At 53.8% G+C, this 24526-nt stretch overlaps 1 protein-coding gene across 2 annotated transcripts in view; it reads right to left on the minus strand.

Moving 5' to 3' along the window:
• The window catches only part of GRIK3 (glutamate ionotropic receptor kainate type subunit 3), a 224836-nt gene extending 201936 nt beyond the window's left edge, over nucleotides 1-22900 (minus strand). The window contains exon 1 of one of the 2 annotated variants that reach the window (XM_004740762.3): nucleotides 22351-22898. In XM_004740762.3, the coding sequence (XP_004740819.1) occupies nucleotides 22351-22465 (115 nt within the window). In that variant the 5' untranslated portion in view covers nucleotides 22466-22898. Of the gene's footprint in view, nucleotides 1-22350 lie in introns of both variants that reach the window. The other variant, XM_004740761.3, reaches the window with a different exon arrangement.
• Nucleotides 22901-24526: the final 1626 nt, after the last annotated feature.

Here is a 24526-nt window from a genome sequence, read left to right on the forward strand (position 1 = left end):
CCCCAGCTACGTGCTTTTATGCTTAGCATGTCTCCTGCATTTACAGATGAGGAAAAATGAGGCCGACCTTGTGCTCCTGAGGTCGCAGAGCCCCTAAATGGGGAAGGAGTGGCTCACTGTTCAAACCTAAACCAGGGTTTTCTTGATGTTACTCATGTGACTTTGAATTAATGAGCTGGCCTCACAGAACCTCCATCTCTTCCTAGCGAACTGGGGAGCCTCCGTCTTCCCCTGCCTGCGGAGCTCACTGCTGGGAGCACTGAACAAGACACAGACGTGCATGCACTTGGCAAGCCGGAGAGAATTCTGCTACCTTAAATGATGGACCCTCTTCTTAGGGTTCCCCAAAGCTCCCCCAGCCTGGATCCAGGCCCTAATATGTGTTGAATCATTTATCAGTGGCTTGAGCCAGATGGCCTGGTGACCCATCCTCAAAATTCCAGATGCCTCAAAGAGCATGGGGACTCCCCCCCAGTCGAGGCTTGGGCCAAGCCTCGGTACACATTCTGGCACACGGTGCATGGAACAAGCCAATCAGAGTCTTCAATGTTTAACTACCCCCCTCCCCCAACAGCAGAGAGCCTGGGACTCTGTGGGCCAGTGCTGGCTCCTCCACTGCTGTCCCAGCAGGCCTGGGTGAGCCCTCATGCTGGGAAAAGTTGTCACTCTCCAAGAGAAACCAATGGTCTGTGGTATGAAGCCGGCCAGTGCCTCGGCCTAGAACTTGTGCCAGCTCGGTTCTTGAGCATAGAACCTTGGAAACCACCTCCCCGCTCTGTTCCCCACGGGCCTTCTCTCTGTTCTTTGGCCAGCCCACACTCTTTCCCACTCTTAAGGCCCTCATCCAGGCCGTTCCCTCAGCGGAGAACGCTCCCCTGCATCCTTCCCATGGCCGTTCCTCCCACTCTGCAGGCCTCCGCCTGAATGCAACCTCCTCAGGGAGGCCCTCCCTGCTTCCAGAAGCACAGAGTGGCCTCTCAAGTATGTTCCTGCAAAGCATTTGCTCTAATCTCCAACGGTGCATTTACTTGCTTAGTGCTCGTCATCCCAGATAGACTAGACAAGATCCCATGAAGAAGGGACCCTCATCCCTCTAGACCCAGGACCTGGGGCACCTGGCGCATAGTGATGCTCGACCAGCACTTCTGGAAGGAAGGAAAGCTGTAGGGAGGGAGAAAGGCAGGAAGGAGCCAGGCGAGCGAGATGAGCTGCAGACCAGCTTCTGAGAACCGACCAGCATGGGTGTATTCCAGGCCTAAGAGTTCCTTTTCCGGCTGACTCCCAGACATCTCTTCACGTAGATCCCATTTAGAAGATCGGTTTCCTCCGGGACAACTCTGTCTGTAGCCCACTGAACCCTGCCCTGCCAGGCTGGTACAACCTCAAGGATTTTGCATATGGTGCCCATCCACCAACAGAAGGTAAACCACACCCAGCGGCCTCTGCTGAGCAGCTGGAGATAAGCAGGCAAGCCTGAGGCACTGGTGGGGCACCAGAGAGAGGCAATCCCAAGTGGGCATCTAGACACTTGCACCTGCCCTTTTGACTATGAGGTCGTTCTGATCCCACCAGGCGACTTGAGGGCTGGTTTGTCTCGGTACCGAACGTGCGGAGTCTCCCTTTCTCCTCTCTGTCTCTCTCCCATCTCTTTGTCTCTCCCTGTCTCCTCTGTTCTGAGTGTCTCCGTCTCAAATACCGGCTTCCTCTTCCTGACTCACTCTTTGTCTCTTGCTCAGAATTCATCTACACGGGTTCATTCGGGGATGAAAACAGTGGGCTCAAAATAGAGTCTAAACATCCTGTTCCTGTCTTAGCATCAAGGGATCCTAAAGCCCAGGAAGCTCCTGCCTGGGTTTTATCAGGACTCTAGGTTCAGGAATCTGGAAAAATCCATACTCCCCAGTATCCCGGGTTTTCTCTAAGGAGGTAGTCATGGCCTGGCGTAATGGCTGAGGGCCGGGGCTCGGAGGCTGATCTCCAGGACGCAACACACCCAGGCCCTGCCGCCTGCTGGCTGAGTAACCCCGACCCATCCTTTCATCTCCCTGAACCAACAAGCTCTTCACCTGCAACATGGGGATACTTGGGCCATCACACAGGGTCTTGATGAGGACTAAAGAATGAGCACTCGGAATTGCTCTATACCACCCAGAGCTGTAGGCGCCCGATAAGCAGCAGTTGTTTTTTTCCTGGTCCTGGTCTATCAGTTCTCTTTTTGCTTCTTTGTTTTAAGTGGGAGCCTGTCCGCAGGGATGGGTCGATGACAGAGGCCATGCTGCCCACCCCAAGGCAGAGGAAGCCTGTCTCCCTGGAGACCATGAGCTAAAGCACAGGGAAGCTGGGGGGCTCTGGAAGGTCCCCTGCCAGGTCTCTTCTCATGTCCTCCCGAGGGGCTGGCATGACCCCAGGCAAGGGGGCTGTGTCTCACCTTTAACAATGTTCCCAAGTCACTTCCAAAGTGCTGACCCTGAGGGAGGTGGCATATTTCGTGGTCTTCTCACTCCTCTAACAGGCCTAAGACCCCGGGAGGTGGAAACCCGAGATCCACTGACCTGGTGCTGGGGCTGGACGACCCCCGCATGACTGCTTAGCACTGGGAAGAAATAAGGCTACTCAAACGGACTTCCACAATCAGATCTGAAGGGCCACCACAATTTCCAGAAATGGAGACCTTCGGGTCCCACCGTGGGGTGGGGCGGGGCTGAGCTCAGTCGCCGGGGGGCGGAGGCCCTGGACTGTGCAGCCAGGAGACCTCAGGCAGGCTTTGAGGGGGTGGCAGGAATAAGGCAGCCACGCCTCATACCTGCCATGATGTCTATCTAACATCATCAGTCACGGCTGCCCTCCCCGTGAGGGGACCCGCTGCCAGACCCAGAAAGGCCAGATGTCTAGAATCTCAAGTTGAATGTGTCTGGTCAAAGCGAGATTCACAGACACTCTCCCAGGCAGAGCCGGCCCTTCATTCTTGCTAAAGTTTCCCTCTGCAGCTGCTGCCTGACCCATGACACCAGCCAGCCCACCCTCTCCCTGTAGGTACCCTTGCCGGGCTGTGGGCACAGTCTCTCCCCGCTCTCCCTAACCCTGGCCGAGCAGAAATGGAGGCTCTGCGGGGCCTTCTACTTTGTGTCCCCTGCTCAGAGTCTGGAGGCAGGAGGGAAAGAGTGGGTGTCTGCGTGGCCTCTTCTCCAGGCCTGGTTAGTGGCTGGGAATGTGTCGGCACAGTGCGCCTGTGGCCACGGCCAGGCCTACAGGGAGTGGGCAAGGACAGAGGCTATTAGAACACTCCCACCATCTCCTGGTGCCTGAGAGACATGGTAATGTGAAGGGACTCGCAGCAGATTTTCTGCCTGGAACATGTTAACTTAACTCTGGGTAATGCTGCCTCGAGATGCACAGCACCACTTGGAGCCATCCAGGCGCCCAAAGAAGAGCCAGGAGCATCCCAAACATGCCACTCACCGCCCACTGCTGGGAGGACCTATCCCAGGCTCCAGTCCATCCATGACTCTGGGATTCAGTGTGATCTGTGAGGCGCTGAATTGTCTATTGTGGGCCTCGCTTGGTGAGATGCTGGGCTCACTCAGGGGAATCAAGCTGGAGCAAGGCAGACCAGCATTCAAATCTGTCAACCATCCCTTCCGGAATGGGTCCTTCCCTGTGCTAGGCTCAGATCCCTCCACTGGAAAGATGGAATAATGGCACCGACCTTAGGAACCTTGTAAGGGTTAAATGAGATGGAGAGGGGGTAATGGGAAGGCTCTGAGAACACTCGCTCTTACCATCATGATAAAGAGGAATGAGATAAGGTCCTTGCCTTTGAGAAGCTCCTGGTCCTGGTGAGGGTCAGGGACCCAGTGCCTGCGGGGAGACAAAAGGAACCCTACTGGGAAGCAGGGCTGGCGAGACACAGACATTTGAAATAGACGGCCCCCTTGCTCTGCCTCTTCTTTGCTCCTGATAATAAAAACACAGTCACACAGAATGCTTCCCCTTGGGGCGCCTGGGTGGCTCAGTGGATTGGGCCACTGCCTTCGGCTCAGGTCATGATCTCAGTGTCCTGGGATCAAGCCCCGCATCGGGCTCTTTGCTCGGCGGGATCCTGCTTCTCTCTCTCTCTCTCTGCCTGACTCTCCGCCGACTTGTGACCTCTCTCTTTCTGTCAAATAAATAAATAAAATCTTTAAAAAAAAAGAATGCTTCCCCTTTCCCGCTCAATGCTGCTGCATGCAAGCTCATGCCTGACCATGACCGTGAATGGCCCTATCTCAGGGGATGTGCTGTAGGGACAGGTGGGGGCTGTGGCATGTGGCAACGGGGTAAAAGAAGCCAGAAACCTAAACTGTTACATAAAACATCCCAATTTTGGAATGTTGACTAACTCAACTTAGAAAACTAATTCAGCTTAAAATTAAATTGATGGGGGTACAGGTGGGAGAGGGCAGAACCTAGAAAAAGAGTTCAGGAGTGGAATTCCTTAAATTTGAGGCAAAGAAGTTCATTTTCAAGAGAGCACACCAGCCAAAGATGTTGCTGTTGTTGTTTTAATAACAAAACTAAACAAAAAACAAACAAACAAACAAAAACAAAAAAAAACAGTTGGAAGCAAACACACAAGGTACCCAAGCTTCCCTGTGAGCTCTGGGGCCACCAGGGGCTCAAGGGGAAGGAGACCATTTCTGCACCTGTAAAAAGGAGCCTGTAAAAAAGAGGCTGGAGTGAGGCTCCAGGAGGCGCAGAGGAAGTCATGCCTCTGCCCAGGTGCATCAGAGGAGGCTTCCTGGAGGAGGTGACAGAACAGGAAGTATTAGAAAATAGAAATTTGGCAGGAGGCCAGAGGGAAGGGCATCCAGGTGTGAAGCACAGAAGATGCTAGAAGGCAAAACAGCCCCACCTGCCAGGGGTGGGAGATGGGAGCAAGAGATTCTCAATGATCTAGAAAGCTGGAAAGGGAGATGGAGATGGACTCCATCTCCCTTTCCCCCTTTCCTGACCCAGGCCACTCACCCCATTTTCTGCCCAAATCTGTATAAGCAAAATCAAGAAATATCCCCTGAGTCCCCACTTTATGCCAAGCTCTGTGACAGGTCCTGGATCCGTTATTTGCCAGCCCTGATGATGGATGACAATGATGGTATCAATGAACCCTTCTGAATGCTTTCTCTGCATGCACTCCGCCAGGCTCTGTTTCCTTGTCTCTAAAGTGGGAACAAAGTCCTTACCTCTTTGATTTGCTGTGTTAAGTGAATGAATGTCAGGAAGATGCTTAGCACAGCGTCTGGCACATCACGAGCCTCTAACAGATCACTCTTGTTATGTCTAGGAGCACAGTAACAGTGTGTTAGCAACTGGGGCTGGAGATGGAAACTATAAGGGAAGCACAGCCCAGCCAGATCTGCATGTGGCTGTCCCTACCCACCCCCCCCCACCCCTGCCTGATGCTGCAGTCCTCGGGGGCACTGACCCCGGCGTCTGTCCTGCAGGTTGAGCTCTTACTCCCTCCATCTTCTGCCAAGGAGAAGGAGGGCTCCGTCCTCAGTGGGAGAAGGGTTTCAGCTCACCCACAGAGAAGCTCCCAGCCCCTCATAGATTTTGAAGAGGAAAGTGGAGACAGACAGGATTTCCTTTCTCAAGCCTCCTGGCCAGGCTGTCAGAAAGAGCTAGTATTTGCAGAAGGTCTGGCCAGGCGACCACATTTCCAAGTCCCATCGGCCTGCTGGAAGAGACTGTGAGCAGCCCACAGCCCATGGAGTGCTCATTGTCTTGCGCACCATGGGACAGAACACACCAAGGGTTTTCTGGTCCAACCAGGGAACCATGCAGTGGGGCTGGAGGCCCAGCTGAGCTCTCAGACAACCGGGTGTGATATCCATAGACAGAGGGCTCAGAAAACAAGTGCATAGTTCTGTGGAGGGTCCATTCATATGTACCATGGCCTGGTTTCCTGGGTTCAGGCCTGGGGCCAAGGGAACAGCTGGCTTCTGGGGAGAGCCCTGGACCAGGAATGAGGACACCTGATCTCTTAAACAACCCTCCATCTGCCCACACATCTCCCTGCCCTTTCTCACCTGGACTACTTAAACAACTTCCTGACGGCCCCCCAGCTTCCACTTTCAAAGCCCCTGCCCCTGTAGTCACACTACACAGCCACAGGGATGACTTTGCAAAGGAACAAATCTGATTGTGTTGCTCCCTTCTGACAGTTCTCAATGGCTCCCCAGTACCCTTGGGATAAATTCTAGCCTTCTCCCATGGCTTATAGAGGCTTACATGTGGCCCACTACTAAGGGCTTATATTTCCACACCCCCCTCCCTTTATTCTATCCACTCCATTTAGAAAACTCTTCCTTGAGTTTTCTAAATACAAGTCTGGAACACATGAAATGCTGCTCTTTGGCCACATTTCGACCTACAAGCTGATTGTCTTGCATGGTTCAACTCAACACAACTGTCTGTTCCTTTGGCTGTCTACACAGGCTATGCCCTCCACCTAGAACACAGCCTTCACTTCTCCCCATCACTGTGATGTCACTGTGCCTTCCTTCTCCCTCACGTCTCAGCCCAAATATCACTTTTTCCAGAAAGTCTTTCCCAATGTTCTCCGGTGCAGTCTGTGCCTCCCTTCTATAACATGCCTTGAACCTGCAGTGACTCTTTGATGTCTGTCTTTCCCGCCAGACTGCAAACTCCATGAGGGGAAGGACCATGTCTACACTGCTACCCTGATGGTCCCAGCACCTGGCCCAGGGCTGGCACGTAGTATGTGCGCAGTAAAGGCTTGAGGAGGAAATAGCCGCTGTGCACTCATGTGAATGAGACAGAGGCCCACCCCCACCAGCTGTATGACCTTGGACCATCCATCGCCTGTAGACTTTGGTTCCTACCTCTGCAAAAGAAGGTTATCACACCTACTGCACAGAGACGCCGTGACATCAGGCGTGCCAGTGTGTTTGGCGTTAGACTGCTCTAAATTGTTGACAGGTCCTTCCTGGAGCTGGCTGTAGCCACCAGTCTCCTCCTGACCTCTGGGCACTGCCAAGGGACAAACTGCTCCAGGAGATAGGCAGGACAAAAAGAGTCTGATCTTAAGATGTCTCCTCACAACCACCCCTCTGAGCTCAGAGTATGTGAGTTCGAGGAGTTTGTATCATCAGACCAGGTATGTTCATTCCAGGCAACTTAGAAAGCCTGGGTTTTTATAGCCTCTCTAGCTGCCCAGCTAGGGATGCCTGCAGTTTCACAGTGAAAGGAATCCAGAGCCCCTCAGTAACATCCCTGGCCAATCTGTTCTTGATTACCTCCCCTAACAGGAAGCTCACTACCATACTTCTCCTGAGGTTATTTTACTTAATCTTCAAATAGCCCTATGAGATGGCTGGTATTGAACCAAATTCTGCCTTCTTGGGCCATCCTCCCACTGGCTCCAATTCTCTCTGCTGGGACTTCTAAGACCAGGTTTGCTCACCCTCCTACACAACAGCCTTCAGAGATTAAGGGATGACAACCCTTGCCTTCATATCTCCAAGCTTTGGGTTTTGACCTTCCTCTCAGTCTCTGTACCTGTACTATGGGGCCAGCGAGTGCTGGACCTTGCTCCTCTCCAGGTGGGGCTGACATGGAGAAGGAGAAAGCGTTAGCTTCTGTGCTCAAAGAGTGGACTGCAAGAGCCCCAGACCTTCCTTTCTGCAGGCCTCAGATCCACACTCTGGGATCAAAGCAGCATACAGAAAAAGCCACCTTCTGCTGGGTGAGTCAGGCTCAAAGGCTGTCGGCCCTCTCCAGCCCCTGGAGGAGATGGATGCCTGTGCTGACGGATCGCTCCAATGTATTAGGTAGATAAAGAAATTGATTATTCCATAAATCATTGTCTCCATGAAAAAAATCCCAATTTTTTAAGAAAGTAAATATTATAAATCTGTCCAAGCCCCCATGAGGGCAAGTGTAGCCATTTCAACTTAATTGTTTGAGAGCTTCTTTGCTACAGTCCCCGAAGCTACAGGCTCCCAATCGAGATGTTCCTTCCCAAACTCCACAAATGGCCATATCATGTCATGGACAAGACGGATTTACATTGCAGCAGCAAGAATCTGAATCAGCCAGAAAGAAAAGCCTTTCTTTGGAGACAAAAATGGGATGCCACCCCCTACCCCTACCTCTCCTCCCTACTTATGCATGTACCTGTCCCATCTAGAAAAGTTGAAGGTTCCGTTCTGACATGAGACAGAGAACTGGCCAAAATGAGCCTTGAGTGGGTATCTGAGAATGGGGTGTGACAGCTCAGGAGCGAAGGAAGTCTCAGAACAATGGAAGGGGTAACATGCTTTCGAAGGAGCAAGGCAAGCAGGAGTATGGGCATGAACATTGCAAGGGAAGAGACATGGCTTCCCAGCTGGCTCTGCTGTGTGACTTTTAGCTTGTTCCTTCTCCTCTCTGAGCTTTACAGCTCCTCCCCAGCACCCAGGAGAGTGAGGAAGATCTCAGTGTGGGGCTCTGGTCTGCATTCCATGTATCTTCTTGTTCAAGGAACCAGAGCCATCCCTGAACGTTACCTACATGGACTTACCAAGAGGCCAACGAGTTACCACCAGGTCCAGGGAGGCTGCCTGCCACCCCCAGACCCTCCACAACCCCCTTCCCTGTGCACTCCACAGCCCCCGGAGTGGGCGCTCCATAAATATTTGGTGAATCAATGAGTCAGCCCAGAGTCCATGTGAAAACAGCAGGAAATAAACACTAAATTACAAACAGCATAAAAATAGCCGCATTTTCAAAGCAAAATTTTCTGATTCTGTGAATCTAAGCAGGAGGAGGAATAAAAAAAAAAAAAAAAAAAAAAACACCCTCATCCCCTCCGTCCCCTCTCACTGAGATCTCTCCAGCCAGGGCCTGGAAGTAATCCTGTTCTGCAGGCACCTTAGCCCATGTCCCCTCTGCCTAATCCACATCAATCTGCTCTGACTGAAAGGGGCCATCTTGCCTCCTCGGAACCCATTGGCTTAAATGCCGTTCCTTGTTCAGAGGCAAGTGCCAATTCCTCTGCCTCTGTCACTCAGATATTCTCAGAATCCTGTGCCCTTGGGCTTCTAGGCCAGGTGTTCCAGCCAGCTCCCAGCATCTCAGTGACTGACAAAAGGTTCCCTTTCTCTGAGGCAGGTGGAGGCCACTCCCGGAGTGCCTTTCCTGTCTAGGAGAGACCTCTGTCACTCCCCAGCCCCATCGCCAGGCTTCTCAGACACATCCAGGTGGCGGAGCACCTGGGACTTGTGGGGTTCTTTGGGGAAAACCACGAAGCTGTGACACGTTTAATTCCCATCACCTGAGCGAGGAGTAATTTTATTTACTAGCAGAAAATGTGGCTCTATTATAGGTATGCAGGGTTCCACAACTCAGGAAATAATAACACACAAAATACTTTTAAGGAATCACATTTAGCAGGATAAAAATACATAACACAAGCCTGCTTACCAAATGCAATGTGAAAGCTGACGCTGACAAGCTGAGCAAAGACGCTTGGTATCAGGTGTGATCTTTGACAATAGAATGTTCACTCATTTTGTCATCTGCTACTGCTCCCTAGCAGACAAGCCGTACAAGGCACCAAAGGTTTAGGAACAATTTATGCTGGGGGAGGGAGGAGGAGGGAGAAAATTCTATCTGTTCTCTTTCATTTTCTTTTACTGTGAATTACTTGATTTAAATGACCACAGATAATCATTCTTCTTAGCCTACTGTGTGCCTGCTAAACATCTCAGTCCGGTTTATGAACACCAGAGTCTTAGAGGAATAGCATTTGGAAAAAGAATGCCTGTTTAGCAAGACCTGACAACAACCACATCACCCCTGCTAGGAGAGTCAGTGGGAGATGATGCCCACTCCAGTACCCGAGGGCCTAACTGCTCTCCGTGGTGCTGAACCCAGAGGTTGGGGTGAACCTTAATCTCCTGGTCTCTTGGGGAACTACATAGGGTGTATCAATTATCTAAGAGCCTTTCTAAACACATATGAATCTGGTTTCGTATTTCCTCTCAACGTGGAAAAATGTTTCGTAGGTCTGTTTCTCAGCACTGGAAAAACTGAGTCTCTATCTCAAAACTGTAAATGTAAAGCTTCAAATGTGTGCATGCCTATGTGCATGTGAGCGTGTGTGTGAGATAGGAATGGGGAGGGAGTTTTCTCAATAGACTTGGGGGTCAGAGACCCATGTTTTCATCTGATTCTCCTATGGCTCCCCAAGGGATGAGGCACAAAGCATGTCCCTCTTTTAGTCCTCAGTTTCCCAATCTATGATAGGAAAAAGTAAAAATAGGTCCTATACTCTTCCAGCTCCAACACTTGGGGACCCCCTCTTTGTGTTCTGGATTTCCATGAACTCAGAGACTGTCAACAGGATGACCTTGCCTGGCCTTCTTCATCACTGAAAGATTTCCTGGAGCCAGAAGAGGACACAAGGCTCAGCCTCTCTTGCAACAAGCCAGGGATTCAATCTCTCTGCTCAGCTCTCCCCAGCCCTCCGCCCCCATGGACCAGCCATAATTCAGCTAAACCTGAGAGTTCACCCATATTTTATTTACTGATTCGATGTTACGAGACAAGTAAAATAGACGGCTGTCACCTCTATTAAACTGGGCAGGAAAAATGGCCATGTAGGCAACAGGCTCTTTCTGCTCATAATGTGTCATCTGTTTCCTTGGGGAAGGAAGCAAGAAAGGGGAGGGCATGGCCTCAGGGGAGAGCCCAGTGCTGTGCAGTGCAAGAGGGGAAGCCCAGGGCTCTAGCACGAATCTGGCCCGGCCTCACTCTCGGCTACACAAATATGGCAGACCCATCAGCCCAGTCTGCCAGGAACTGGAAGCACCACTGAAGTCTTCAGTTTCCCAGTGACCCAAAGGAAAGTCACTACAGTCACTCTTTGGGCTTATTCGGATAAAGAATGGCTATTGAGCTGCACTTTGGGAAGTGTATGCTAGAGAAGCAAATCTTCAAGTGGTCATTTCTTCTAAGTACACAAACACATATATGTGTACACACTCACACTCCCAAGAACACAGATGCTGCACATCCCCAGGCCCAGGCTGACTGTCTATACAGCCTGAATCTCCAGGTCAACTATCAACACCTCTGCTTTACACAGAGCTGACAAGGAGACCTATTATCCACACACACACCCTAGCAGGAGGAAGTGACGTGGTGAGACAGAAAACGGAGAGGCCTAACCCTGCCTGCCAGCCATCCAGAGTGGTCTGCCTGGTAAGGACAAACAGCCAAAGTTCCCTTTCTTGGCTCACTTTCCAGAGGGAGCAGGAAAGATGCTGAGGGGCTAGTGGGGAGGAGGGACGAGTGAGACCGTGAGCTCTTCTTCAGTTTCTCCTTGAAGTAGACAGCTTGTGTCCCTCTCAAGAGGAGAATCATCATGATACAAACCAGACAATGGATGTAAATACCAGTCTAGGCCTGGGGAAAAGAAGGACCTATTCCTCTAAATAGTCCAGTTCTGCCCAAGCTAACTACGTGGAAAAAGTCTTAGCATAGAGGGTGCTGAATTAGCATGTCAGGACACCACAGACTTCACTAGAACTTTGACTTGGTAGAAGAATCGAATAGTGTCTTTCACACAACCCTGCTGACCAGATGGAAAAGGTGTGGAGCTGAATATCAGAGCAGGTGGGTGAATTCTGTTCAAATGACTGTATCCACCCATGTGTTCATCTATTCCACAAATAGTTGTTAGTCACGTACTAAGTAGAGACACTGGATAAAGTTGGGAATAAGCCATCTGGGTCCCTGCTTGTATAGTAAATGCTATGACAAGGGAATGTAGGGTGCTGCGGGGACCCACAGAAGCAGGCAGTAGTCAAGAAAATCTTCCTGCAAGAAGAGGCACATTTGCTGAGATTTGAAGAATGACTAGGAGTTTCTTGGAAAGAGCAGCAAGAATAGAGGCCCATGGTGGGAAGGAAGGCACAGTGACCCCTGAAGACCTGGGTGTTCGGCAGAGGGGAGCAGAGAGTATGGGTGAGGCAAGGAGAGACAGAGTCTGAGTCTGCCAACCAGAGCAGGAGATGAAGGATCTGGAAGCAAAAAGCAAGCTAGCGGGGTTTTGAAGCTGGTTAAAGTATAGGATAGTGGCCCAAAGATCACTGAATTAAGCCAAGACTCTGACATTGGCCATACCCTGCCTGGCGTGTTGTTGGCAGATACAACTGAAGGGAGGGCAGGCGGGTTCATCCCAGGTTCCGACAGCACAGAGCGGAAAGGGAGCCACAAAAGCCGTACCGCCCAGAGCACAGGATTCGAGCCCCAACAGTAGTGTAGGCCCACAACCACCCAGCCTCTCCCCCACCACAGACCCCTGGGGCGGGACGACCAAGAGGGTGAAATTCATGTCTACCTCCTGAGGATGGAGGGCCCAGAATGGGCTTTGGTGGTCCAGAAACAATAAGTGAGAATAACCGCCTGAAGGTTCAGTGATAGGATTTACTGAGGATAAATGACAGGTCCTGCCTTTAGTCTCCAAAGATCAACTGCCAAAGGGGAGATGAGAGAAGTTATAGATCAGCAGCGATGCCTGTGCAAAAGACCAGGTGATCTTAAGAGACCACCAGCTCAGCACAACTCGGCAAGGCGGAATAACTGCTGAAAGGTTGGAGATGGTGGTCTGGATTGTACAAGAAGACGTGGCAGCCGAGACCCCAGGAAGCGGTGCACTCACTGGATGCAACTCACAGGCAGCACCATGGATAGCTCTCAACACCTCAGAGGAAGAATGGAACATCTTTTTTGGGGGAAGAACGAAGACTTTTTTTTTTTTTTTTTTTTAGAACTGAGCATCTTCAATTTGGAAAATTTTAATTTGGAGAAATGCCTTTACATTTCTATAGGGTTGCATGGTGGGACAGGAAGCAAACACGAACCAGAATCAGTGGGCATGGGGATTGTAACATAAGATTAATGGACAGCATTTGTTAAGTGTTCACCACGGCTGTGGTCTAAACACCGTATAGCATTAACTCATTTAAGCCTTGCAACAACCCTGCGAGGCAGATGCTATTATTGTTGTTGTTATTATTATTATCATTACTATGAGAGATTAATTTGCCCAAGATCACCCGACGTGGGAAGGGGGGTACATGATGGAGGCAGGTTTGAAGTCAGGGGCTGGCAGATTCCAGAACCAGCGAACTGACCCACAATACTGGACTGTGAAAGTGCACGGACAACTTCTCTGGTGCCAGGCAGATTCATTCTCACAATGACCCCATGAGGTCAAATCTATTGTTATCCCCATTTGTCAGGTGAAGAAAGCTAAGGCCAAGAAGTTAAGTGACTTACCCAAAGTGTCAGAGTCTGGAGGACGAAGAGGGTTTAAACTCAGACAGGTAGATCTCCGAACCTACACTCTCAACATCCAAGTTCTGTGGCCTTCCCCAGAACTGCGGGGAGATGAATTTTAGGGGGAAACTTGCAACAAAAATGATAATCAGCCAAAACATTTGCAGTCAGGAACAAAACAGAGTCTGAAGTAGTGAGCTTCCTGTCTCAGGTGGTATTCAATAGAGACCAGAGATCCACCCGTAAGGAGGGGGGTCCTGCAGTGACTTAAAACAGTGGTCCTCACAGGGTAGGCCACAGATGAGCATCCTCAGCATTATCTGGGGCCCTGTTAAAAATGTAAAATTCCAGGCCTCCCCCAGACCCACCCAATCAGAAGCTCTGCAGGTGGGGCCCAGCGATCTGGATTTTAACGAGCACTCCAGGTGATTTTGATGCATGCTGATGTTTGAGAACCAGAGGCCTAGAATGACCCCTGGGGTCCTTTTCAGCCTCAATCCTGTGATTCTCCACCACCGACAGGAGATGTGATGCTGTGATGCCGTGGAGCCCTGGGAAGTCCTTGGCTCCCTGCTCCTGCTTTTCCGCCCAATTGGGCAGGCTTTTTGGAATAGCATATTTCAGTTCTGCAAAGAAGATGCAGGAAGGCTTTGCACAAGTCCCCCTCGTTCCCATATTTAAAGAGCTCATCCCTGCAGTTGTTCTGAGAACTCTATAAACCCCCTTCCATCAGCAGCCTATCTACATCCGTCCCTTTAATAGCGTAAGACTTAATTGTCTCCTATGGATTGGAACCCTCTTCACACAAACTAGAATCTTAGCTCCTTCTCGCTCCCTTTTTTCCCCTGCCTTCCTTAGCCACCATTCAGCATGGCACCAAAGGATTTGGAGTCGAAGCTGCCACTCCCCCCGGATCTCACTCCATCTCATTATCCCCGATCTGTATGATCACCATGGGGACTCTCTCCTCCCCGGCTCTTGCCGTGGCCTCATTACCTGATGTCTCCCAGCAGAGACAGCAGTGTCTATCCCCTGAGGTCCAGCCTTCAGCCGCAGACCCTCTCTGGGCTGCACCCGCCTGCCCAAGATGCAAGATGGAACTTCATCTCCAAGAAGGATGGATCAGGACTCTCGGGGATCAATTCCTACAGAGCATCCCACAACCAGGGTCTTCTCAGCTCTGAACACATGCAAAATACATTTCAACGAAAAGGCTGCAAATATGCCCATGGGCTGCAAGTATGTGATAAATAGCAGGCCAGGAGGAGTCTGGGAGCTAACATGCAGAAGCATCCTGAAGGACACCTCTTTCTCTCTCTCTCCCTAATGCCATGGATAATAGTCACAGACAGCCAGATCCTACCATTTCCGCTGTGGGACACACAGGTGTGCAGGCAGTGGGTGAATGCCATGTACTGAGCTGCACGGAGTACTGGGCACCAGGGTTGGCCCCAAGGCAGAGGGTACATAAGCCTCAGAGCTCATAGTCTGACGGCAGAGACATGGCCCCCACCCTGAGAGGATCCTTTCTTTCCTAACATTTATTAAACATCAGGCACCGTGCAAACAGCTTTAGACACTTTATCTTCGTTAATCCTCACACTAACTCTGGGAAGATGATACTGTAAGGTTCCACCATATGAAATTTTTGCAGGTCAAAAACATCTGAATACGGTTCTGCCTAATAGTAGTATTTCTACTTCGTAGAGGAAGAAACGGAGGCTCCGGGGTCACGTGACTTGCCCAACGTCACAAGGCGCAGACATGTCAGACTCACAGCCTAACTCAGATCCACCACATTTTGCCAAACCCCGGATGCACCGTGATGTGTTGAGAGGCCAAGAAAGAAAAAAATCCTGTATGTGATCCCAGTTATGACATGCGACACACAGTGATTTCAGGGAAGTGAGAAGGTGGAGGCAGGAAGTCCATCTTAGAACCAACGAAATATATTATTTGACTCCAAAACAACTCATTCCACCTCTTGGTAGTGATGGGGGGAGAGGTGGCCTTCTACCCTTTGGAGCAGCTTCTTGTCCAACGGGGGAGGCAGGACACTCATGCCCAGGAGAAAGCCCTAGACACACCCACAAGCCTAACCCCAGCCAAGGCCGGTCAGCCCTGGTAAACAAGGCAGAGAGATCCAAGGAAGCAAGGCGGAGAACGTGACAGAGTGACCTTTGGGGAGAGGGGACTGCCAGGCTTATAGTCAGAGGCAGGGGGACCCCAGACATAACTCCAAAGGAAATAAAACCAGGTGGGGGGGGTGCTGAGCTGCTCTGGTCATGGCTGCCATAGAATGGGGCCAAAGGTTAACAAAAGCAAGATCAGAAGGACCTGTGGTCCTCAAACCCAACACCTTGGGCCTCCACCCAGTCTCCACACTTCCATTCTAATAGAACTTTGTCTCTGGGGCACAGGGAGAAGCAGAAGAAAGCAGAGACTCCATGAGCAAGCATAGGTGTTGGTCCAGCCCACGAGGCTCTCAGGGGCACAACATTTCAGCAAGGGCCCCCTCTTGCGGTCAGGGGCACTGGCCCAGGGTCACTATGTGAGAGCCTGCTGAACCCCCCAGCCTGCTCACTCACCTCCCCCTCATCCAGGCCCTATGATGCTGTCACACCCCGTGAACACCAGCAAGAAGAAAGGCCAGTCTTTGGGCAGCATTTAATCTCTTCTGCAAAGACATCCTACCTCTCTGATTCTGGGAGGCAGATGGTATCATCCCCATTTTACAGATGGGGAAAACAAGGTCCTGGGAAATAACATGACCCATCTGCTTGTGCCTGTTTCAAACCTGTCACCTCTCCAGGGGCTCTCAGCAGTGCAGTTTTCCCCCACTTTCAGAACCACTCCATCCCTGGTGGCCACCATCACCCCAGTCTCCCTGCATCCCCCAGGAAGAAGGAACATGTGAATGAGAAAGGTAAATTTGAATTTGCCTTTGCTCTTGTAGAGGTGGCCTGGCAGAAGGGCTGCACCCAGGTGCCCACACCCAGCCCAGAGAATCTGGGAGAGAGTTCAGGTTCCAGAGCCCAGCGTCAGCGGGCCTGCCCCGCATTCTGTCCACTGGTCTCAATTCCTGGCAAGCGGGCTCTATCTAGAAGGTCGGAATGTGACTCTTGCTTAAAAAAATCAAATGACCATAAAACCTATTAGCCTGGAAAGGATGTTGGAAGGGGGTGGGGTTGGGATTGGGGAGGGTAAAGGGAGGTGAGGGGAAAAGGAAGAACAAAGAACAATTCACCGACCACCTGCTCTTGCCAGCTCACTGGCTGAAGGATGGAGGTGGGGGGAGACACAGCCATGGGGCCCTTTCCGCAAGGCTCTGACGATGTCTGTGAGGACAGCCTAGTGGCTGCCAAGGGAGTGAGTAGGCAGGAGTCCCCAGAGCAGAAGGATTCCTATGGCAGGGGTTGGGGGGGGGGACATCCATCCCCAAGGGAAAGGCCATCCTTCATTTCAGGCTTGAACTGGAGCGTTGGACAGAGTCCAGAAGCCCGAACAAGGTGGGATGGAGTCCATATGAGTGTGTTGGTGGGAGGGGTGGCAAAGACCACCCATCCTTTCCTCTAGATGAAGCAAATCTGCCACGCGGCCATCCGCAAGGACAGCGGGACTCTGCAAACCAGCACTGGCAGGGTTAAACGTCGCAGAATCCACACAGCCCTCTCCAACCCCAGGCCACACAGAGCCCAGCCCTATGAGGCCACATGCAGCACCCAGAGCCATGGGGGCTGGGGAGCTCCGCTCAGCACCTCTGCCACCCGGTGCTTTCACACTTCCAATCACACAGTCAGACACACAGGACCTGGAGTCAGGCTGCCAGGGGTTCCCATCCCGCGTCTATCTCTCTCTCTGGCCCTGGGATCTCAGGCAAGTAAGTAAGCGACTTTGCCAAGCTTAGTTTCCTCATCTGCAAAAAGGAAACAATGCCTTCTGGGCAGCGAAGGCTAAGTAAGATGGGGGAGCGGGGGCGGGGGGCGGGGACATTGCAGCAGCTGCATTTACTGAATGCTTAGTATCCCCCCACATGGCTGGTCAGCGTTTGGAACCCCATGGTACCTGGAACCTTGTAAGTGCTCTGTAACCTGCGGCCCTCCTTTTGTCCCTGATGTGTGTGATGTGATGTCGCTCCAGCCCCAGGTGGGGCCCCAGGCAGGAGACACACACTGATACCTCAACACAGGCACACTGCCCCCTGGTGCTGCTGAGGGGGAATTGGCACCTGGGAGAAGGGGTACTCCAGCCCAGGAGCTCCCCGACGCTGTGTGCACCTGGCCCTAGGGCCCCTCCATCCATGCAGAGCTCCAGTCCAGTCACACCAGCCTCAGGAGGACAAACCCTGCTCCTGGAACTTCGCTCCTCGTTGTTGCTGGGCAGGGCCTGGAGCGCTCCAGGCTCTTCTCTGCTGCTGCTGCTGCCCAGTCAAATGGAGCCCTGGCTCTAGTTTCTCCACTGTCCCTCTAGAGGGTCTGGAGAAAACAAGGCGGGGCTCAGGCTCAAGCCCCAGGAGGCAGGGGCAGCTGTCTGTCATGGGATGGAGGAAGTGTGGCCTCAGCAGATCATAAACAAACCGAGCTGCTGAGCACAACCGAGTCTCCTCCCAAAAGGACACCCCCAGCAGCCTCAGGCCACCTCCCTTATATATGGCCTTGGAGCCCAGCCCTAAGAGGAGGGAGACTTCTAACGTCCACAGGAGACTCTGTGCTTCTTCCTTGGGGGGACTTTGTTTCCTAGAGCCGGAACACAGAGAGTCTGTGGAACACAGGGACTCAGGGAGGCTCACAAGCCCTAGCAAGGATCCTAAGAGCAGCTAAGCAGCCTTGCCTTCCTGAAGGGGTGGGGGACAAAGAGCTGCCCCTCAAAGCCCTTTCAAAATAGCACAGCGAGCTGGACTTCTGAAGTCAGCTGTCATGCCAGCAACAGGGGGATGCAAGTGACCTTGGAAGAGCCCAGGCAAGACACAATGCCTGACTCGCCCTGCATAAGCCACCTCCAAAAACCCCAGATCATCCTGACGTCGGAAGACTGTTTAGCGCAGTGCGAGGCAGGCATCAAGAAGAAATTAAACTCCAGCTTGGAGGAGGAGGGAAGCCCAGGCTGACAGGAGTGGTTGAGCTGTAAAGTGGAGGCAGAAATTCCTCAAGTTAATGCTTTCCAAGGCCCCTCGGGCCACTCCCAGGTCTTGTCTGAAGCTATTTACTTCCAGGGGGGAAAGCCCTATTATTGATCTTCATTCAGCTCCTGTCTGCTCCTACAAGGCAGCAACGTCTCAGCGCATCACCAGTCACAGTGAGAAATTCCTCATTGTTTTACACACGGCTCCCAAACTCAGGAGATGAACGTTCAGGACCATGTGGGTGAACTGATCGCAGAAGAGGTGGACAGTGGACGGGGCAGGTGGGGGGAACTCTGGGGGATGGGATCTCATTCCCTAGGGACAGACTGCTGAGCTTGCCCACTGGGCTCCCCAGCCCAGGCTTGGGGTTCGAGGCTCATCTGTCCTGCTCTGTCTGTGGATGCTCGGACATTCTCAGGCCGAGCCAGCCCTTCCCTGCCACCCCCACCCCAACACGTATACCTGCTTTATGTCTCTGCAGTCACTTGGCTCTGAACCTCCCCGTGCCTGGCTAGAGAGCATCATCATCCACTAGAGCTTCCCAGCTGCTGCCTCCACTGTCTGGTTCCCTTTTCAAGTCCCAAGCTGGCCCTCGATCCTACAGTGTGCATATAACACAAGGGCGCCTCGGGGAAACACGAAACCTACAATGTCACGGACAGGGCAGTCCCGACCAGTCTGCTGTCAGACGTACTTCAAAGCCACAGAATATCTCAAACTGTCACAGCCAACCCAACGGGTAACAGATGAGGCAACTGAGGCTTGATGCTGGGGAGAACAGTGTGATTTGACCAAAATGGCTTAGTAAATGGGCAGAAGACAGAGCAGGAAACCCAGGCCTCCTAGCTTCCACCCTAAGGCCTCTCCGCTTCAGCTTCTAGGTCACGTAACCAGGGGATCCAGGTTCCCACGTGAGGTCAGTAAAGCCCGTCTGGCTGAGAGGACCCGTACATTAAACTGCTTTCCATGAGTTAAGACCAGAATCCATCTCAACAATAATAACGATGATAACAGTAATAATAAAATGCTGAACAATATGCCTTGAAAACCTTCAATGAGCAACACTTGATAATCACACGCAGATACATCTTCCACATATTCATAAAAAATAATCAATGATCATTTTTTCCCGCAGACTACAATCCAATTACTCTCTCTCCCTCGCTCTCTCTCTCGCTCTCCTTTGTTACTTGCAAACCATCCAAGCAATCAATGCCTTGACCTCTCCCTCTGATAGACACAATTACAAAAAGACAGAGCAATGCAATTCATCTATTCAAGATGGATTGTTTGAACACTCTGTCACACTGCTGAGCTATCCATCTCCTTGTCTAAGAGGAAATTTCAGCCCCCAAAAAAACGGCACAAAGAGAGGGGCGGGTACGCTGCTCCCTGGTCCAGAGAGCCCCTCAGACACCTGCAGGAAAACCCACTTTCAGGCTGGTGTTCAGGGATGCCTGCCTGCTGGAGGCTCAGGCACAGGGGCTCAGGCACCCATCTGGAGAATCAGAAGCACCCAGCATGCTCCAGAGCCCAATTTCCAGAACCTCAATTCCTGCAGCCCCAGCCAGAGCCCTGGAATCCCATGAGTGGATCAGAAAAGGAAGGATGGTGTCAGACCCAGCCAAGGCGGTATGTTTGGGTTTCGGCATACAATTGTGTGTGTGTGTGTGTGTGTGTGTGTGCAAGCACCATGTCCACATGCAAACACCATGTCCACTGCGGTTCCCTGGCTCCAGCTAAGGCTCCAGCCTAGGCTCAGAACGATGGGAGTTCAGCTCCCCAGGAAGCTCCAGAGAAACCCAGAGGCCTTAGAGCCTTCCCATCCTCCGTCCAAGCTGGCACAGCTTCGGTGGTCACGTTTGGCATCTGCACAGCACCCCAGTCCTCGGGCTGGGAATCAAATGGGGCAGGGCTCTCAGATATAAATGGTTTGGGCCGACACGCTAATTAATCCTGGGGCTTAATACGAAGAAGATTAGAAGAGAGGAGGGCTTTGCCATCCTTAATTGCATTATTACAAGCTGAACCCAAGAAAGGGCAGGCAGGCTGGGGCTTCCCCTCAGCGCAGGGAGGAGCCCCCAGTGCAAGTCAATTTCACAGTAAGAGGGGGCAGGTAAGGATACATCATTCTGCCCCTCCTTGGCTCATCCTTAGGGGCTGTCCTCATCTGCTCCTGACTTCCCAGGCCCTCAAAAGACCTCCATCCCTGAGGCAGGGCTACAGCATAGCCAGTTCCCCCCACTCCCCCTGCAGAGGGAAGAACCACAGAAGAAGAACCTGCAATGCATGGGATGGGCACACAGCACCTTTTGGTCTCCCCTCCCTCCTCCCAAGGGCACCCTAAAAACAGGGAAGGAAGGATGGAATAAAAGAAGTGTTGGCCCACTACTAAGGGACTGCTTTGCCTCTGGAATGGTGACCAGACTGGGAGCTGGAGCAGGCAAAAGAACTGAGACAGAGGACGGTGGGTTTTTTTGTTTGTTTTTGTTTTGTTTTGTTTGTTTTTTGGCTTGCAAGAGCAGCCTGAACTGCAAAGGGTTAAGTCTGACCGTGAGGGTTGTCCCCAGAGCCCCGTGCCTGGCCTCCTCTGCCTCGGGGTTGGGTTGGATCTGAGTGAGTCTGCCAGTCCGGTCGGTATGGATTGAAAGACCCCGGCGTGGGCAGCGCTTGGGATCTGCGCTGTACCCCCAACCCGATGTTGAGTTCAAGAGATTGTGGGGCCCAAGAGCAAGCCACGAAGACAGACCCCCACCCCCAGATTCCTGACTGCCTCCTAGGAAAACCTCAAGTACCGAAACGAAGCCTCACCTTGGTTCCCTGCACCCGCTCACGCCTCTAGCAGTCCGCGCCCGGAGAAGAGCCACAAGGGAGGAAGGTGGCCCTGGCTCAGCAGAGCTCGGCCCGCCCGGGGCCAGAAGTGGTGGTGGCGCCTCGAGAACCCAAGCGGCTCAAGTGTCCGGTCTGACGGCGGGCGCAGGCCCTGCGTGGCCGAGGCTCCCGCGTGGCCAGGCCGGGCCCAGCCCTGGCGGGCACGGGCCTCGCACCCGGAGGGCCCCCCTCACGGCCCCCCGCACTGCCCAGAGCGCTGCCTACAGGGCGCCTGGGGCGGCCGCAACAAAGTTAAAGCCCCGAGTAAGAGAAGAGAGCGGAGACGCGGAAGCCCCGGAAAGCCGCGCGCAGCCCCACCAGCCGCCGCCAGCTGCGGAGGGATTTCGGCTAACTTTCAAAGCCGCTCGCATCCCTCCCGCCGCCTTCCCAGCCTCGGCGGCTAGGCTCGGTCGCTCCCTTCCCCCAGCCGCGGGCGACCGCAGGAGCGACCGGCGGGGGGCTGCCCCTACTCTGCCCCAAGCTATCTGGCCGGATGGGGCCCCCGAGGACGTGCGCGGCCGCCGGGAGAGGAGACCCAATGCCCCCGTCCTGCGAAGCCGTCGCCCGCGTCCCCGCCGCGGCCGCTGGAACCGTGTCCTCGGTGGGGGCGAGGGGTCTGCGGGGAGTCAGAAGGCAAGAGAAGTTGGCGCCTTCCCCAGGGTTCCCGCTCCGCGGGGAAGCCGGGTCCCAGAACTCGGTCTGCGGCCGGTCGTGCTGGCAGTCGCGGGGGAATGCGCCCGCCACTCGGGTTCGGGTTGGAACGCTTCGTTACTCTCAGCCCGGTCTGGCCTCTCACTAGCGCGCCAAGGGCCCCTCGCCCGCCTCGGCCCGGCCGCCTCCTCCCCCACTAAGTAAGGCCCCGTGACCCCGGCTTTGGAACTTTGTCCTCATCGGGATGAGCTGCCGGTGGTCACCTGGCCCCGGCTGCCCGGAGAGATCGGGAAAATCTCTTGGGATCGCGTTCATTGCCCCCCCCCAATTCCCGCCCCCGCCCGGTCGCACAGAGACCCGCGGCTCCGGGGAGCCCTTACCGATCCGGATGACATGGGGCATCCCGCGCGAGTCCGGGATCCAGAAGGCGCACACGAGGAGCCCGGCCCAGTATTCCCAAACCAGACTCCGGAGGCGCCGCCAGGGAGCGGTCATCGTTGGGCGCCGCCGAGCTTGCCCGGGGCGCGGCCGTGGCGGGCTCCCTGGGGCGGCAGCTCTAGGCGCGGGCGCGCAGCAGCCCCCGAGGCGCCGCCTGGCCCAGCTGCCCGGCTCCGGAGCGCCGCTTCGAGTGGGGGGCGCCCCGCGGCGCCGCGCACATCTTACTGGGGGGCCGCCCCGCCGGCGCCCGCCCCGCCCGGCTGCCGCCCACGGGCCGCCCGCGAGCGAGGCTCTTGGGTTCCGCCGGGGCTCCGCTCGGACTCCGCTCCGGCTCGCTTCGGCTCGGCTCCCGCGCGGGCTCCCACCTGCCCTGGCTGCCGGGCGCTGGCGGGCGGGCTGCACGCCTCTCCGGCCGCTCCTCCTCCAGCCGCCGCCAATGCTATAGCCCGGGCTCGCACAAAGCCCCGGAGTGGAGTTGCACGCGCGCACACACTCCCTCCCAGCCCCCTCCCCGCGCCCTGCCTCCCGCCTCCCGCGCCGCCCGCCGCCCGCGCTCCCTCCGCGCACTCCCCCGCGCACACACACTTCACACTCACGCCCGCCGAGGCGTACACTCGCGCGCTCACACCTGCGCAGGGGGCGGGGAAGGGGACCCTGGACCCGGTTTAGGGGGACGCCCGGAGAACGAGGACTCTCCTCGCTTCCCAGATGTCCCCATCCGCCCTGCCGCCCCCAGTCCCTTCATCTGCGAGGGCACGGAGCCTGGGAGCCGGGCGTGGAGCAAGGGAGCTGGCACCGCGAGCTGGGCGACGTCGGCAGCCTAGCGGCCCGACCAGCTGGAGAAGACGCGCCCGCCGGAGCAGAGGGATGCGGAGCCCGCCGTCTGCGGAGTCTCTCTTCCCAGCTCCCACGCAGCGGGCGCAGGCTGGACGGCGGCGGCGGGAGACCGACCCGGGAAGCGGTTGCCCTTCCGAAGTCCAGCCCTCGGGGAGGCACAGTTGGGGTTGGGGCTCCGGGGAGACAGATTTCGAAGAGAACTGTGCAGGCTGGGCTAAGGGAGCTGCAGGATCTGATAGGGGTGGGACTGCCCAGGCCAGACCCTCTACCGAGGAAGGCAGGACTTGACCGCGCACTGCAGCCACAGACAGGGCTTTCGGAGGAAAATGGCTAAATCCTTAGACTCGGAGGGCATCTGAGATGCACCCTGGTACTTCCCATCCGCCTTTCCCCTACTATGCAGGAAGGGCTAGCCCCCTTCGTCTTCCCCCCTGAGAAAAGAATAAAGAGAAACTGTTATTTCCGTGAGATGGAGCAAGACCCAGGGGGAGCAAACTAGAAAGGGTTAAAAAGAAAAAAAAAAAAAACCTTGTTTATTAGCAATAATAAATTTTTTTTTTCAAGTGGCGCTGGGTGTCGAGGGAAAGGAAGGGCTGTGGAGCGAGTCTGGAGCAGGAGGCTGGGAATTACGCAGTTAGGCGAGTTTAATGACCTTTTTGACAGAGACAAAGCGGTGCCGATACAGTAGATAAATAAACGGATCTGTCACCCGGCAGCGGCTAGGCTGTGTGTGAATTTATTTTTCTCATTTAAATAATTTGATCTATTCCATCATTCCCAATCTCTCCCATTTGCCAGCTGTCTGGTAAGAGCGTGGCCCCCAACATCTGAAAAGCGAATCTTTAATTTTCTTACAAATAGCCCATCAGTCCAGCTCTATTCCGGCTGTTAATTTCCCTGTCTTTACTTTCTCTTGCTTTCTGGAAGTAAGGGATGTTGGCATTGTGTGGAGATGTGAACATTCCATCGTGGCCAATCCTACCCATTGCAAGTGGACTCCTTCCCACCCGATGGGGGAGGCAGCTCTGGTGGTGGGAGGAGGATTTCCCTGGGGCTCTTCTGAGAAGGGGAAGAGGTGTACAGGTCTTGAGGCCATCCTTAAAGCCACCTTCTTTGCCAGACCTGGGCCTTCCTCACCCGGCAGCAGGAGCCACTGGTTCCCCCAAGCAGCCACTGGAAAATGTTGCCCAAGAGATCAGAAGGAAGGCCATGCAGACCAGAGCCAGAGAAGTGGCAGCTACCACCCCTTGGTGGAGAGTAATGGGCCCCAGTGGGCACCAG

This window comes from Mustela putorius, unplaced genomic scaffold (assembly GCF_011764305.1).
Source record: "Mustela putorius furo isolate JIRA1106 unplaced genomic scaffold, ASM1176430v1.1 tig00003853_pilon_pilon_pilon, whole genome shotgun sequence".
Lineage (NCBI taxonomy): Eukaryota > Metazoa > Chordata > Mammalia > Carnivora > Mustelidae > Mustela > Mustela putorius.